At 45.3% G+C, this 17403-nt stretch overlaps 1 protein-coding gene across 2 annotated transcripts in view; it reads left to right on the forward strand.

Moving 5' to 3' along the window:
* The window catches only part of AHCYL1 (adenosylhomocysteinase like 1), a 33304-nt gene extending 18578 nt beyond the window's left edge, over nucleotides 1-14726 (forward strand). Inside the window, exons 2-17 of one of the 2 annotated variants that reach the window (XM_016223391.2) lie at nucleotides 1738-1849; nucleotides 4114-4257; nucleotides 5266-5366; nucleotides 5757-5859; nucleotides 6802-6896; nucleotides 7456-7562; nucleotides 8332-8448; nucleotides 8679-8742; nucleotides 9521-9609; nucleotides 9958-10028; nucleotides 10393-10487; nucleotides 10574-10672; nucleotides 11073-11141; nucleotides 11282-11360; nucleotides 12057-12177; nucleotides 12686-14726. In XM_016223391.2, coding sequence (XP_016078877.1) covers nucleotides 1738-1849; nucleotides 4114-4257; nucleotides 5266-5366; nucleotides 5757-5859; nucleotides 6802-6896; nucleotides 7456-7562; nucleotides 8332-8448; nucleotides 8679-8742; nucleotides 9521-9609; nucleotides 9958-10028; nucleotides 10393-10487; nucleotides 10574-10672; nucleotides 11073-11141; nucleotides 11282-11360; nucleotides 12057-12177; nucleotides 12686-12692 — 1473 coding nt within the window. In that variant the 3' untranslated portion in view covers nucleotides 12693-14726. The remainder of the gene's footprint in view (nucleotides 1-1737; nucleotides 1850-4113; nucleotides 4258-5265; nucleotides 5367-5756; nucleotides 5860-6801; nucleotides 6897-7455; nucleotides 7563-8331; nucleotides 8449-8678; nucleotides 8743-9520; nucleotides 9610-9957; nucleotides 10029-10392; nucleotides 10488-10573; nucleotides 10673-11072; nucleotides 11142-11281; nucleotides 11361-12056; nucleotides 12178-12685) is intronic. The other variant, XM_087828047.1, reaches the window with a different exon arrangement.
* The last annotated feature ends 2677 nt before the right edge of the window (nucleotides 14727-17403 follow it).

Here is a 17403-nt window from a genome sequence, read left to right on the forward strand (position 1 = left end):
CATTGAAGCTATTTAAAGTTTTAGCACCTAAAATGAAAAAGAAGCTCCAGAAATTCTGGTGCAGTATATGTTGCTTAGCTTAAGTCATTATTTATTTTTGAAATTTTATTGATTTGATCTTACAGAAAAAAACTCATTTGCAAGGTTCACTTATTCTGTAGATAATTATTGAACACTTTCTATGTGCCAGGCCCTGGGCTATGTGCCAGGATGCGTAGCTCTTTCCCTTCCATGCCTATGGGATCCGTCCTTAGACAATGAAACAGGCTGTGGACTCTCCCTTCTTATTTCACAGAGTAGCCTGAAGAAGAAACTTGCCCAGTTGGATGTTGAGCCAAAGTTGGATTTAAGCAGAAGTACACTCAGGTTTTTCTCAGGCCTGCTGCCGAAAAGTAGTACCTGTGGCTGTTACTGTGTGGTGATGCTTTCACTCTCGGCGTGCAAGCCCAAATCTGTGTTCCCCACTATGGCTTCATTGCCTGTGGAGTCCTCCTGATTCGCTACCAGCTTGTTCACATTAGCTGCCCACGCCGAGGCTGCATGCTTGGGCCTGATTCTCATACTGCTGCTGACGCTGCCCTGGCTGGAGTGTACATGTAACAGAGGACGGGGACCTTTTGGAGCTGTAAATAGTGGGCAGCTGACTGTTATGGCTTCACGATGGCTCTTACCATATTGCTAGCATTCTGGAGAGGAGATTTTAACCTGCGGGAGCTCACGTTTCCAGAGCTGTTTGCCGATGACTTAGCTTAATGGATTATCCATGGGGAACGTTTTCAGGTTTAGTCAGACTGTGAGGAAAATCTCAGTTCAGATTCGCAACCCATTGTTTTTCAGGAGGCTGAAGTTTGAAGAAAGGGTTTATCAGTGTTTATGAATTCAGGAGGAAAGTTTAAACCATTTGTAGAAGAAAGTGTTTATATACACTTAAGAAATATCCATTAATTGACTATAAATAATGTTAATTATAAGCTATTTGCTGTTTATTAAAGCCAGTTTTCCAAGTATCTTTAAACACCGAGTTCTGGTTTATTTCATTTAAGGAAGTTTTTAATGCAGAGTTTACCAAGTCATTATTTTCCCTTTCCTTCAAATTAGTCCTAATTAGTTGGAATTTACTGGGGGGGGGGGTTAATTTCTCTTTCATTAGAATATTCTAGTATTTTACTGGCTATGGAAGGCTCTGGGATACTACATTGGCTTTGTGAAGTATAGGTGTGTGGTTGGCTCTGACCCCAATGCTTATCACTATCAAGGCATCTCTTCATAATTCCTTCCAAAAAGAAGACCATTGCCAACTTCAGGATAAGAATGTGCTACAAGAGAATATTCGGGGGAAAGAGACAAGCAGAAGCACTAGGAGATTATGCCTGGTTTTTTATTGAGTTGGGAGGAAGGGTCAAGAGTTTAATGTATCAAGGTTATAAGAGGAAAGAAAACTTTATGGAATATGGGGAGGAAAATTTGTGAAATTGGACAGAAGCCAAAAGATGTTGGGTCTTAGGCTCCCCCCAGAATTATTTATGCTGAAATAATTGGGCAGAGGCAATAATTGCAGTGCATTTGGGGAAGAGTCAGAGGTAGCCTCTGCCTGTCCTCATTTCTGGTGGGAGAGTCGCTGGCTTAGCAGTAGGAGCTGCATGATCGCAGCTTTTAGGGAAGACGACGTATGGCCTTAAAAGTGGAGCATTTCTTAGAATCCTTGTAAGCTGGCACCTTTTTGTCTTTGTCTTGTAGCAGATCCAGTTTGCTGATGACATGCAGGAGTTCACCAAATTCCCCACCAAGACAGGCCGCCGCTCTTTGTCCCGGTCCATCTCTCAGTCCTCCACGGACAGCTACAGCTCAGGTAGGCGTGCCCTCCTGGGCTCGGCTCTCCTCCCGGTGGCGGCGAAGCAGGTTCCCTCCCAGGGCTCTTATCTGCAATCTGAACATGCCTCCCGTCAGGACTGTCCGTCTTTGTGCTGAAAGCTGATAGATAATTAGTGGTTGGGTCATGGGAATGTTCCCAGCCAGCCTGGTCACCGGGGACGCATTTGTCACCTTGAGGCCTTCTTCTGCTGACTATCTCCGTGTGTGGTCTGTGGCCAGGGCCCGGTTGGTAGTTCTGGGTGGGTTCCCACTCCCACATTATTCTGCTCATCTGCCCACATTTCCAGTGGAGAAAATCAATGGTACTTTGGCTGATAGAACTGGCCTTGAGAAGAGGTGCACTTTGAAAGCGTGATTTCTAATTTGTTTGTGTAAGATATAGCCTGCCTCTTTTTCTTTGTTATCTCCCAGACTGCTTGATTGTACCAGTAAAAATTGGGATTTGGTTCCTTTCATTTACTAGGTCGTCCTTTCCTTTGAAGTGTCCTCCCCTTAACCTCTGGAGCGGGAAGGATTCAAACTGCTCTCCTGTGGCTCCAGCTCGGGTTCCTCCTTGTTCTAATCTCCTGTCTTAGCCCCACAGAGGGGATCTTTTGTGTCTTTCTCACTTTAGAGTGGGCACTAGGTTAACTTGGAAAGGACAGAGAAGCTGACGGCTTGTGTGCTGGAGGGACACAGCACTGGACATGGCACAGGGGCCCTCATCCACCCCCACCCCCAGGTTCAAGTGAGGAAGCCCTGCTAAAAGATTGAGAGGCTTGCCCACGGTCAGAGGTTGTGATTAACGTCAACAAAGAGATTTGTACCAAAGCCATTTACTGTCTTTTGCCAGAATATTGTTTGCACTCTTACCAACATTAAGGACTGGGCTTGAGGTACAAGGAATGTAAAAAAACAAACACGTAAACGTATTTTTAAAAAACTTACTCTCCACCCTGTGCCACTGATAACCCAGTATAGACAGGATGGGCAGACAAGGGCAGATGGTGCTACACAGGTTAAGTACTGAAATAAATGAATATACAGATTCACCATGGGCCCGTGTGTGTGCAAGAGGAGTCCCAAATATAATGGCTTCCATAAATGAAAAGGGGTCTTGGAGTGACAGGTACAAAAGGTGGTGGGTGACAAGCAGCCTTCTCATAGCTGAGAAAGAAATAGTTGTGAAGGATTGAGTTATAAGAGGAACAAAGATGGAGTGAATAAAGAAGGCTTTAACAGTCTTCCAACATCCTGATGGCCATGGTTACAGGAACCTGCCAGAGCATTTTTAAAAGCTTAATGATAGTCAGGTTGTTTCGGTTGTTAGTAGCTAACAGACACTACTAAAGGTAGTATTTGTGTTATTTGTGTCTAAAATTCTTTTAGAGAGAAGTATTTGTGTTACTGGTAGGACCTGGAAGTCAGTGGGAGAGACCAGTGCACTGGCAGAGACAGTGAGGAGGGAGGTACTTGATTCAGGTGGGAAAGAATGACCTGAGGTTAGGAATGGTTGTTGTACACCCTCCTGCATGTCTGTCTGAAAGGATGTTCTCATTTTGATGTGAAGCTGCTTTGTAAAACCAGTGCTTTTGACCTTTTGGGCCATTTCTTTCCATTGCTATGTTCCTTGAGCACAGCCTAGTGTGAAAGTCCTTGTAAGACTGTCTTACACTTTCGTCCATATTCGTGGTTCTCTGAGTATGAAGTATGGTCCTCTGAGCAGCAGCAGCAGCACCTGGGAACTTGTTAGAAATGCCAGTTCTTGGGTCCCACCTGAGACCTTCCGAAGGGTGTTTCTGGTGGTGGGGCCTGGCCAACTGTGTTTTAACAAACCTTCCACGTGATTCTGGTAGATGCTTTAGGTGCTTAAGTTTGAGACCAGTAATCTGAAAATAGCATTTCTTATGTGTCCTAAATTATTATTCCAGTTTGCCTTGTCTGGTTCCAATTCAGGTGGGGACCAAGTACCCAGTTATCTGGGATTCGTTAGACCTGGTACCAATTTGGGATCAGTAGCTCCTTATCACAGGCTTTAATGGCAGGGTGTCATCGGGGTGGGTGAAAGGGCCACAGCCCTGAAGGTCCACAGCAGTTTCATTCCTGCCACTTAGTAGACCCTAGAGGAGCAGAACTGGGGGTGCCATCATGGTAGCTGCAATGAAAGGTCTTGGCTTCACTTAACTGAGAGTCCCTTGGGGCCGCATTCTGTGGGGTTGGGGCCATCAAGGTTTTTCTGTCTTTTCTCTTTCCCACGTCTAGCTGCGTCCTACACAGACAGCTCTGATGATGAGGTGTCCCCCCGAGATAAGCAGCAAACCAACTCCAAGGGCAGCAGCAATTTCTGCGTGAAGAACATCAAGCAGGCAGAGTTTGGACGGCGGGAAATTGAGATTGCAGAGCAAGGTAAAGGAAGGGAGCGGGTAGGGGCCAGAGCAACCACTGCTGGTCATCGGGATCCACAGACAACTCAAGGCTTGAAAGCTAACTTGAATGTCTCCAGGAAAAGGCAGGACCCTGGCCTTTGTACAGTCGGATCTCTGTCTGGAGCTTGAGCCTCAGGGTTCTTGGTCTTGTCCTCCCTGCTTCCTATTCTCAGCATGTGGTAATAGAGCTGTTTCTGTTCCCCCACTCCGCCCCACCCCCATGGCACCACATCCAGAGATCCAGATGCAGAGTCAGCAAGTCTGGGATCAGTGCGACAAGGTGGTTAGTTTTGCGGGATCCTGCACAGCAGCCAATCTCCAAGGCCCAGATTTCCCAGAAGCAGCAGATGTGGGAGGGTTTTCAGCAGGATGTGGTGACCTAGGGTCTCATTTGGTCTTTGGTCCTGAGCACCCTCTGCTGGAGCAAGAGTAAAAGTGACTGACAGTTAGTTAAATCAGTTTCTCATCCCACACCCAGTAAGAGCTCCTTATCTTGGTGTTGCTTTTCCATTGAAGGCATGTTCTGTACTGGGAGGGAGTGCAGAAACCAAGGAGACGGAGAGAATGGGGCTAGACAGCATAGAAAGCAGAAGCAAGTGGCTTCTGCGGACAGGAAAGCTTTGTTCCTGGTGCCAGGGCTATATGTAGGAGCCCATTAGCCCATGAGGACGTCCCTCTCCTCCCAAGTGAATGTTGACACTCACCCTCCATTTGGTCCGTTTGGAGAATTGACTTCATTCTCTGTTCAGTCCTCTGCCGATAAGGCTGAAATCATGGGGGAAGAGAAATTCCAAATGATTGGAGGACAACCCTCCCCCACTGTTGTTTTGCTGTTGAAGCTGCCAGTTATCAGATCAGAAATATGCTTAGAGTTTTTCTAACTTATCTCACCCGTATCTCAGCAGATCCAGACCCGCCCTCTGCTGCTGGGCAGGAATTGGAGATACTGCTAGTGCAGACCTAGCTCAACTCCTCTGTTCTTTCACAGACATGTCTGCTCTGATTTCACTCAGGAAACGTGCTCAGGGGGAGAAGCCCTTGGCTGGTGCTAAAATAGTGGGCTGTACGCACATCACAGCCCAGACTGCGGTGAGTTTGTTGGGAGAAAACAGGGACTTTGATGAGGGAAAAACAACTTTTCTTTAACTTTTTCTTCCCTATCCAGCCTCCACATGCTATATGCTGTTAGGCGGGTCCTCCCTGTTACACAACAATGGGGCTTTCTACTTTGTATGGGTGTGACCTACTTTTAACAAACCTGATTTAGGAAGATCTAGGTTTGCAAAAATAGGATTGTTATAAAAATGTTATTAAGACTTTCAGGAACATACCCTTTGGGTAAAGTTAGATACAGTGTGCTGCCTGGCTGGATTCCACCCGCTTGTAACTTCTGGTGTAGCGCCTGTTGCTGTGGAGTTGAGTTGCTGGGTATGGTTCTCACGTGCACTGCTCACCCCGTCTTCCTGTGCATCCGTGTAGGTGTTGATTGAGACTCTCTGTGCCCTGGGGGCTCAGTGCCGCTGGTCTGCCTGCAACATCTACTCTACTCAGAACGAAGTGGCTGCAGCACTGGCTGAGGCTGGTAAGTTCAGCTTTGTTGCTGTTAGTCCCAACTTTGCTTCCAAATATAAGCTGATGTGCACAGTTGTCTTTACAGCATCATGTCTGTCTAGGGGCTGTAAAATTGGAAAGACACTAAAAATACCAATAGAAAGAAAATGGATAGAGAATTAAGGCTCCTGTCCACAATGGAGTATTATATAGTCATTAACAATGATCTTTGAAAAGAATCTAAGTACATGGAGGAATGCCCAGGTCTCATTTTAAATGAACACGGAAGAATGTTAAAATCTATGAGCTATATATAGTATGAGCTCAGTGGGTCTCCTTTCACCAGAAGTCTCATCCCTTCTGAGGGAACATGAGAATGCCTTCTATATTCAGCACATTAGATAAGTTGGTGTTCAATGGTACTATGAAAATATATGGGTCACTTGTGAATTCAGTTAAACATAAAACGATTTTCATTGTTAAAATGTTCAGGAGAAAACCACCATGAAGTTTCTTTAAGGATCTTGCATCTCCCTCGGGTCCTCAGAAAGGAACTTTGTAACACTTTTGTTTTGCTTATTTATTCTTTTCTGGTATTTATGGCAAAAAATTTAGGAGGTTCCAAAACAAAACACATAATCCTGCTACACAGAGATAGTAATATTTGACAGATTTTTTCATTTCCTGTTCACTTTTTACAGAGATGAACTAAATCTCAGTATGTATACAATTTTATAACCTAAGTTTAACACTATCAGAAGTAGTTTTCCATGTCACTGAAAACTTTGACAGCGTCGTTTGTCGTGCTCAGTCATGTGGACACGTGATTTTACTTCATAGGTGCTGTTTTGACTTTCGTTGTTTCCTAAGTTGTTTCCTTCCCAGCATAGTTTCTGTAGCCCTTTCCAGAAAGTGCTATTGGTATAGGACACTCCCCAAAAGAGGAACCTGCTGATCTGTGTTATCTCTGCAGGAGTCGCAGTGTTTGCGTGGAAGGGCGAGTCGGAAGATGACTTCTGGTGGTGTATTGACCGCTGTGTGAACATGGACGGGTGGCAGGCCAACATGGTAATCATACCTGTTCATCCTACACTTGACAAGACAGTCATTTCCTTTTTCCCTCAAAACATGGCTCCCTGAATATGTTTTGGATGTTTGGTCTGACGCACTTTCTTTATTGCCAGAGCGTTTAGCTTGATACCTGTGCAGATGGGTCTGAGTGCTGAATGGACAGGTGGGGGCAGGGTGAGAGTAACTGAACACGTGTGGCTCCAGCACAGCAGAGTGAGGCCGCAGGAGTGACATGGTGCCTCCGGAGCAGGGTTCTCATTCTTCCTCCCGCTCCCCTCCTTTCGCACTCAAAGGGCCTGTGTATTTCAAGACTCGACCGAAGATGAGTGTGTGATTAGCCTAACACTCTCCACTAGAGTCTAGAACAAACAAACCCTTCTAACCACTTTCCACCACAAGTGAGACTGTTCACACTGTCCCAACCTGCTCTCAGGAGCTCTGAGGAGAGCTCTTCCGAAACATACAGGGCTCTCTTACTAGCACAGAAAGTGGGTTCAAAGTTCCCCCCAGCTCTAGCAGCCTGAATGCCCATAGAAGTCTTCTGGCTGTTCTGTAGATCCTGGATGATGGGGGAGACTTAACCCACTGGGTTTATAAGAAGTATCCAAACGTGTTTAAGAAGATCCGAGGCATTGTGGAAGAGAGCGTGACTGGTGTGCACAGGTAACAGACTCTGGAGTAGCCCCCCTGCGTCCTTGCCTCAGCAAGTTCCTCTGGGCTCTCTCAGGCAGTAGGCGTTTCAGACCCGTAGGCACTCTGTGTTTGTAATAGGTAAAACGTTTTGAGTTTTTACTTTGAAAAATCGAGGAGACCCTAAAAGGAAGTTCTTTCAGGTCCTAGTTTACACATTTTTCCCTCCCACTTACTCCACTGCGATTCTCAGCCAGTGTTGGGAGGTAAGGAGTATGTCTTGAGAAACTCTATTTATATTGTATTATATTTTATATTTGAAATAGGAAAAGTTCTGTTGTAAAACTGTATGTCAGATATGCTACAGAAAGTAAAACTGGGCAGAATATTCTTGGCTTGTCAGAGTACCTAAAAGATATCTGCAAAAGCGTCAGGTGGGGGCTCGTGGCACGTTGCTCTCACACACAAAGGGAACTGTATCAGAGTCGTTGATCGCCTTTGTTTATCAGAAGCAGGCATGGGGTTTTTAAAGATTGAGAAAATGCTGATCTAAGGAAATACATCCCCTTTTACGGAAGAGAAGTAAAGTTCTTCAATTGAAAGAATGTTTTTCCTTCCAAAAAAAGGGAGGATAGGGAAAATGAAGTGAGGAGGGATGACAAGGAAATCCTCTTACTAATATCCTTGGGCATGAAGGAGGCTGGGGGAGGGCAGCATGGAGCTTGGTGAGAATTAGGCAGGTTGTGCCACATACTGTGTTTTGCCAGCTAACTTTCTCTTTTTGTGGCTCTTCTCCCTTTAGGCTGTATCAGCTCTCCAAAGCTGGGAAGCTCTGTGTTCCTGCCATGAACGTCAACGATTCTGTTACCAAACAGAAGTTTGATAACTTGTACTGCTGCCGAGAATCCATTTTGGATGGGTAGGTAGAAGAGTACAGATGCTTGGCTTAGGGTTGGGTTGCGGTGTTACTCTGTAGCAGTCCAGTTTTGTCCCCTGGTTTTTCTTTGGCTTCAAGGGTTCCGTTTTATACCAAGCCCAGCCAACTTCTGGTTGGAGTTCTTGTGTGACTTGCCCCACACTTAAAATTTTGTGCGGAGGGACTGTGCTTGAGCTAATAGCGTTTGAGTTGAGCCCTGTCTGTTTCCACAGCCTGAAGAGGACCACAGACGTGATGTTTGGTGGGAAACAAGTGGTGGTGTGTGGCTATGGTGAGGTAACTAGCTAGGCCACAGCGCCTGTCTTTTCATGGACTTACCAGCAATTCCCAGTGAAGACTTGTGCTGTCAGGGTGGAGTCACTGATGCAGGTTTAAAAGATTCTTTTAGATGATGTATCTCCAAGTAATAGCAAATGTCCTTTATTCAGATTTATGAATAAAGACGTGAATGAATTGAATTTTCAGATTTCAGCACTTTGTCCTGTGGAATGAATGTTGGCATCTTTCCCCCCCATTTATAAGCACAATCTTTTCTGAGACATAATTCAAGTGAATATGTCACATTTTAGCCCCACAAGTGACTGGCAGTGGAGTGAAGGGTAGAATCCAAGTGGCATATAGTTGACTATCTCTAAACTAGGGAAGGTGAAGGAGACTCCATCATCATCAGCGATGGCCCACAGAAGTTCCTGAGCTGCTAGGCTGTCCCTGAGTTCGATATGCCTCAAATGAGAGTGACCAGGTCTTTCTGGACCAAGAAACTAGAGGTTATAGTTGCTCTTCTTGACCTTGTTACCCTAATGGTACCACTTTTATTCCCTTGATCTCTTTACTGTCCCAAGCCCCAGCCCTTGCTATGATATATGGAATGTCTAAGGTCACAGCATAATCTGGATCTGTCTCTGATCTACCTGGGTTGGAGCCTTCCCCCCAAGGGCTTGCTAGATGTTTGGTGATTTCAGGGAGTTTAATCGTGCCCCCCTCCCCCAAAGAGCCTCCCTGCCTGGTGCCCAGGCCTTGTTGGGCCTGACAACCTGACTTCTATGCTCTGTAGGTGGGAAAGGGCTGCTGTGCTGCTCTCAAGGCCCTCGGAGCCATTGTCTACATCACGGAAATCGACCCCATCTGTGCTCTGCAGGCCTGGTAAGAACAGAGTGTTCGATTCACTCCAGGTACTTGATATTTTTGAGAGGTCATGAGTGAGCACATGAACCACTCTGTGCAGAGCTCTCAGAGGAGGAGGCTGGGGTTGCTCTTCCCTCCATGGTAATCTCAGGGCTCTCCTAGAGTCCTGGTCCTTCCTTTCCTGGAGGGAATCTTGGGGAGTCTGAAGAGGCCAGGGTGCGTAGTTTAGCATAGCTTGTCACTTACTGTCCCTGAGGGATGGCACTGGATCTGACTTTAGAAAGAAATTTACTAGTCTCATTCAGTGACCAGCTTCTGTCCACCTGCCCCCTTGCTTTGCTCACTGTGTCCTTCCTTTCCTTCCAGCATGGATGGGTTCAGGGTGGTGAAGCTGAATGAAGTCATCCGGCAAGTCGATGTGGTGATCACCTGCACAGGTGAGTGTCAGTGCTTTGTCCTGCAGGGAGGAGTGCTCACGTCAGCTAAGTCTTCAAAGTGGTCAGACTGACTTTCATTAAAGTGAGACCTGTACTCAGTGTAAGAGTCTCTGAACTAGAGGAAGCTGTCAGAACCTTAGCATGTTCTCCAGACAAAGAGCCTCTTTCCCTGATGCCTTTTTAAACTGCTCAGTCTTAACACCAAATAACATAGCCTAGAGATCTGTGATGCAGTGCACATTCTTTTCTGACAGTGCATGCGTGCCCTCTGGTACCAGCAAACCTCTTCTCCACGTTCTAACTGAAAGCGCCCCAGTGCCTTTGGTCCTGGCATCTCTCTTCAGCTGCCATTCTTTTCTTCTAGGAAATAAGAATGTAGTGACACGGGAGCATCTGGACCGCATGAAAAACAGCTGTATTGTGTGCAACATGGGCCACTCTAACACAGAAATCGACGTGGTGAGGCTCCTCCCACATTTCCTGCTAGGCTTTTGCCCTCTTTCTCCCACCCGAGCCAGTCAGTCACCTGTGTGTCTGCCTTTCAGACCAGCCTCCGCACTCCGGAGCTGACGTGGGAGCGAGTCCGTTCTCAGGTGGACCATGTCATTTGGCCAGATGGCAAGCGCGTCGTCCTCCTGGCAGAGGTACACACAGCAGGGCTTCGCTGGAGCCGCACAGGCATGGAGTTAGATTCTGGGGGAGAGGGGAGGCCAGGAAAAAATACTGGACCTCTGTTTCCCTGACCTGTCTTTGGATAGCAGTGAATTTCTCAAATGGTCTGGTCCCCAAAATAGAATGGCTCACAAAAATACCCACTTTTTACTAAGTAACTTACTGTTTCCTGACTGCAACTGAGTCTTCAGCTTGTCAGGCTCAGGGGACTTGCAGAGAATAGGATGAAGCCTGGTCAGAACTGGAACTCTTCCTCTGCCAGCTGAGTCTGAGGAAAGTGAAGGCTGCCCCTGCATTTGATGGACTGGTATGACTGGAATGTGAGGAGAGGGACAGCACACCTCACCCTAGGGCTCCCTTTTCCCTTTCTAGGGTCGTCTGCTCAATCTGAGCTGCTCCACAGTCCCCACCTTTGTTCTGTCTATCACGGCCACCACACAGGTATGTGACATCGTGCCTGCTTGTCCTGCACTGAGATGAGTGGAACTGGGCCCGGATCAGCAGCCCAGGGACAGTGGACCCTGCTGTGTCACTGTCTAAGAGGTGTTTTGGGGTTTTCTGACCCTCTTTTCCCAACTTAGGCTTTGGCCCTGATAGAGCTCTATAATGCACCGGAGGGACGCTATAAACAGGATGTATACCTGCTTCCCAAGAAAATGGGTGAGTGAGACATAGGAGAAACCACTGGTGATCCTGGACTGCTGCATCATGTGGTCAAATGAGTATCTTGAAAAGCATGGGGGTTAGAGTCAGAGTTCTAATCTTTGTTCCAGTACTGAGGGTTTTGGGCCTCAGGACAAGTTCTGATTTCCATGAGCCTCAGTTCTTTTATCAGTAAAGTGAGACTAATGCTACATATATTGCAGAGTTGTAGTAAGAATTACAGCTAATGAGTAAAAGTGCTCAGCACGAAGGGTCTGGGTAGATGCTCTTATCCTAAATAAATGTTAATGACACAAGGCCCTTTTGAGTGTCCCTGTGTCCACTTTGATTCATAAGTTAACTATAGTCCAATTAGGGAAGTTGCTGCAGGAACAAGAGTAGTTCATGGCATGCTGGCCCCTGAGGAGAATCCAAGAGCTTTGCCAGAGAAGGATGGGGAGGTACGTGTTCACCCCGTGATGTCACCCTGGCAGGTGGCTTTCTAGAAGCACTCCAGCTATACTGAGGGAACACCCTGCTTAGAAAGGCAATATCGAGGGCTGTAAGCAAATTTCCAAGTTGTAGATTCTTCCAAAAGTATTCATTCTATCCCCTGTCCGTTCTCAAAAAGCTTCAGATGAAAATAGGGGGCACTCTTACCACACGAGGCATGTTTGAAATGGGGTCTGCTCCCCTGTCACCTGTTCTTCCTAGATGAGTATGTTGCCAGCTTGCACCTGCCATCATTTGATGCCCACCTGACAGAGCTGACAGATGACCAAGCAAAATATCTGGGACTCAACAAAAATGGGCCATTCAAACCCAATTATTACAGGTACCTCAGGGAAAGCAAGTGAAAAGCTCTTCTCCCTGATATTAAACCACACCAACTAGAAAGCTTTCTTAAATAAAACTCACATTATACCTGATCTGAAAGAGTTCAGGAACTCTGCCTCAGACTCACAGGACAGAGAAGTTGTATATCTCTTAGCAGATAGAAAGAAGTAAAGGTTTTCTGTAAGTTTGGAGCTTAGGCCTCACCCCTAGAGATTCTATGCAGTTGGTCTGGGGTGGGGTCCAGGCTTATTTTTAAAAGCTCCCCAGGTAATTCTAATGTACAGTCATAGTTGAAAGCCACTGACTCCTCTTATCAGGGAGCAGGAGATGAAACCAGAGATGTCAGAAACCCCGTGGAAGCATAGGGACACGTGATCCCTGGGGAGTGGGTACGGAGGCCCCAGCCTGGGCCGGGGAGGGACCCTGGGCAGTGCGCCTGGTTCTGACTTCTCTGGGACTCCCACGTGGGAGACACGGTGCTAAGCAGCCCATCTCTTTCTTTACAGATACTAATGGACCACATTACCAAGGACCAGCCCACGTGAACCACACAACTCTAAAAGAAATCTTTTAAAAATAACTTTTATTTTCTTCTTACTCCTTTCCTCTTGGTTTTTCTTTCTATAATTTCATTCTTGTTTTTCCATCTCATTCTCCGAGTTCTGCAGACTACATGGGAACTTGCTTCATGGCTCTTTAGATGAAACCGAGGTTCTAGGGTTCTCACCCTAGTCACTAAAGGAGGAGTTTATTCTCCCAGCCCAGAAAGTGATTCTTTCTTGACCATTTCTGGGGACTCTAGTCTTAATTGGGTACCTTATTAACAGGAAATGTAAGGTACCTTCTAGGTGGAACAATCTGCAATGTCTAAATTGCCTTAAAAGAGCCCATTTCTTAGCTGCTGAAATCAGTGCTCTTGGACTTCTTCAGAGGAGCAGGGATGGTACCTACTAGCCAGGTAGGTTAGTCGTAGGTGGTGCATGTTAATTCCCCCTAGATGTTCCAAGCCCTGTTTCCTGTGTGAAGGTGGTGTGTCTGGTTCAGAGATGTGCACTAGTGAGTGTTGCTTGTTAAATCCAGTAGCTCACGTGGATCAGTACAGCCCTTCCGCCACTCTCACCAGCCTTCTCATTTTTCAGATTTTTAACCAGACTGCACTCTGTTAAGTTTAATTTTGTCCCCTAGCATTTATTTGTGTTGTACCAAAAAAACCCATAAGACACATGTTTAGTGTTAAGGTCGAGAAACTGCTTGGGTGGCTAGTTGGTATCAGTTTCTCTTTTAAAGTTTTTGAGTCAAGAGGACAGAGTTGAGTCTAGAGCAATGTGGGTCTCAAACTCTGATAAATCCCTGTTTCTAGCCCACAGTTTATAACTTCAGTGAACTGGGGCCACAACAGCCAATTCCATCATCTCTGCCCCATACAGCTTGTGCTGAAGGCGAATTTCTTGAGCCCTTACTCAGTATAAAGCACCGAGCTCTGTCTTTAGATTTATCCCTCAAGAGCCAGTCTCTGGCCAGCTATGCTTCTGCAACCTAAAATATTTAAAGGGAGGTAGATGGGGGAGGAGGAAGGATACCTCTTCATTGGGCCATGAGGAGGGAAAGCTAGCTCCGGATAACTTGCTGAACTTTAGGCTCCGTATGACGTTAGTTTTGCAGAAGTGGTACCACTCTTGATTGACACGTCACAAAAACTTTCTGAACTAAGATCTTAAAGGGCAGTTTGTGTGGTGAGAAAGTGATCAGTATGTCCTGGCTCACGCTCTGAAAGAATTCCCCAGAGAGGCTCTCGCACTATCAGTGATGTATCCCTGTGCCATGCACCTGCTCACCAGCATTTCTGCATGGTCACGTGAGCTTTATGCTCACGAGCTTTAAGTATATATTACCCAGGATCCTATATGCTCAACTTGTTCTAGCTTGTGATCCTTCAAAACTGGGTCTGGCATTAGTGTACTGCTAGGTACTAGGAATTTCCATGTCTCTCTTGCCATTGATCAGAGAGACAGACATTAAAACAGGAATATAAGAAAGGAAAGCATTCACCCTGCCACTTCCTACCAGGGGACAATGGTCTTGCCAAACTTTTCTCCTCTTCCTCTCCTGTTTCTCCCCACCCAGCCCCTTCCCACTTCTTGCCAGTGTGACCATGCTTGCTTCTCTGTAGATGCTAATGGTTCAAGCCCTTTTTCCCAGGGCATGTAACCAGCCAATCAGAACACCACATCCTTTAGGGGAAGTAACCTGGCCAACAGGGGTATCCATGGTGTCAGCTCTGCTGGAGGGAAGGGGCCCGGGTGCTGCTGCCCTCTGGCCTGCCCCTGTTCCCATATATATTACTGTGTCCATAGGAATAATAGGTAAGGGCTCCGTCTCTGTCAAGCCATGTAACAAGGACACGGTGGGAATACGTCTGGCATCAGAGGGAGCATGTGGAGAGCAACTTGGGAGGAACAAGTTTATTTTGTATTGAATGATTTTTAATGAATGCAATATTAATCCTTGCAGATGAGCAATAATCATTAAAGTCAGTTAAAATGATAAGACCTTATTCGAAGTCTGTGTCATTCTTGGTCGAACAGCAAAACTTCATTAGAACCTGGGACAAGTCACGAGTCGGTCAGCAGTCTCATAGAGGTTTGTCGAGGACCTAATACGTGGAGGAACAGGCTGGAACCAGAGTTCCTCGGCAGTAGCTTAAGTGTTGTGTGCCTGCTCTGTGCTGGGGCACTTCCACTCTCATTTCCTTCCAGAAGCAGGCCTGCTGCTTGGGTGTCAGGACTCCTCACCTGCATGGTCCCCCTCTAGGATCCTGTACCTAACTTTTCCATAAAGAATCTCCAGAGTTATGTAAGTTGAAGTTCCTGTCCCACCTTGAACATTGTTGCCTTGTCTTCCAATGTGACAGTGTATATATCTGTTAATATTGTTTGAAAGTAATACCTTTCCTATTTTGTCAATTCGTCCCAAACAATGTCGCTGATTTCTGTGCAGGCTGGCAAAATGAGTGTTTTGCATTCTGTACGACTTTATCCATGCACATATATACAAATTTCAGAAGTTTTAAACCCAGCCTTGCTCATTCGTGATGTAATGTGTGTGGCTACTCTCATGCTGCACTGGCAGAGCTGAGTAGCTGCAACCAAATGGCCCAGAGTCCAGCATATTTTCTCTCTAGCCCTTTACAGAAAAGGTTGCTGACCCAGGCGTGAAGGTTGTGTTAGGGATAAAGGGAAAAACATGTTGGGAGGCATTTGGAAAGAAAAGGGAATAGGAAAGAAAAGGGAGTCTCTGTGAGACAAAAACTGAGAGAATGAAAGCATTACAAAGTAAGGGACACCAAACAGAATTCTAGTCTAGGTAACAAATGCTATATCCATCAGTGTCCTGGCCAGGATTCACTCTGGGGTTAGGAAATCTCAGCAAACTGATAAAGCAACTTAAAAATTACTCAGGAAGGGATTTATGATTCCAATTTAGAATGTGTAATTGAGTAATAAATTTAGGCTTTGTAATCAATTTTAAGTTGCAATCAATTATATACATATATATACACACACGTATTATTGGACACTATACACTGTTGGAACTTTTAATAATAGTATTTTGTTTTTATTTTTGTGTGCATTTTGTTCAGAAAGTGCTTAGAAAAGGAAATCAAATATATTAAATGTATAAATACATTTGGAAATGTTTGAAGGAGTTTAAGTTTATAAATTGGATATTCAAAGTTCCCTAAAAAGTAACATTTGCTATATTTATAAATACATTAAGATCTATAAACTGAACTTTTTTTTCGTCCTCACCAGAGGATGTTTTTATTGACTTTTTTAGAGAGGAAAGGAGAGAGAGAGAAACATCAATGTGATCGGTTGCCTCCCATATGCACCCGACCTAACCTGCCACCTTTTGGTGTACAGGAGGATGCTCCAAGCCACTCGGCTATAAACTGGACTTTTAGATGCGTAAGTAATGTTTTTAATTTAGTGCTTTAATAAGTTGCATGTTATTTTTTAACCAAAATTTCTTCTCTACCCACACCGTAGCCCTTGAAGACATTTTTAAATGTCCTCTAAAAAGAATTGTTCTGGATTGTGGGCCAGAGGGTGGGTAAGTACTTGCCTGCGATCCTCTGGCCGTGCCCCTCATCCTGCCGCCCGGTAGCCATGGTTCTCCACTTCAACCACCAGATGGCGCACTTTCCCACATTGTCTGGCGGTCACACCGGGTCTCTGGCCAACAAAGGATAATAAAATATAAGTCTACAATCCCTTTCGGCACCCGATGTGTTTTGAAATTTAGAATATTTAAAATTTTTAGGAAATACACAAATATACAGTATTTAGGTAATACCTATTAGGAGGATGCGGAGTGGCATTCCACATCAAATGTGTTAATATTTCTTTAATTGAATTTATTAATATTCACAGAATAAGGGATAAGTAACTAATAACCTCCCATCAGTTCAGATCAGGTTTTGCTGCCAAATTAATTTTTTCAAAACTTGAAAAAGTGTGTTGATTTTTAGAATTTTTTTCAGTTTTGGAGTTGTGGATAAAGGCTTGTAGCTCTAGAATAATTTGCATAACACTTATGTAGGGTTATGTTACTGTCTCCATTCTACAAGCTTTACACAGTTAGCATACTTGATCCTCACAATGGTCCCATGAGGTGTAGGTACTACTGTTACCCCATTTTATAGATGGGAAAATTGAGACAGGGGGGTGAAGTAACTTGCCCAAGGGTACACAACTCCTAAGTTGGTGGAACGAGAATCAACCTGGTCAGTCTGGCTCCAAGATCCATGCTTAACACTGGACAATACTGCTTCTAGGAAACAGCCCCAAGCCAGGGTTCTAGTATTGGAGTCACGTGTGGGGTTGGTTAAAAATACAGATTCCTAGATCCTGTCCTAGACATATTTAAACAAACTCCCAGAGCCATGAAGAAGTTAAAATATCACTCCAGAGTCACAGTGTGGTTGATAGGTAGAGCTAGGATTTGACCCCAAGTCTTCCCGGCTCCCTATAGCCCTTCTCCTGTCACCTTGAGACTCCCCCAGGGTACTTCCAAACAGTTTCCCCACAGATGCCATTTCTCAGCAAAGATTCTCTTTTTTTTTCTTCTTTTTTTATATGTTTGAGTTCAGAGAGAGAAGGGGAGAGAGAGAGAGAGAGAAACATCAATGATGAGAGTATTGATCAGAGGTCCACTGCACACC

This window comes from Miniopterus natalensis, chromosome 19 (genome assembly GCF_054644295.1).
Source record: "Miniopterus natalensis isolate mMinNat1 chromosome 19, mMinNat1.hap1, whole genome shotgun sequence".
In the NCBI taxonomy this organism is placed as follows: Eukaryota; Metazoa; Chordata; class Mammalia; order Chiroptera; family Miniopteridae; genus Miniopterus; species Miniopterus natalensis.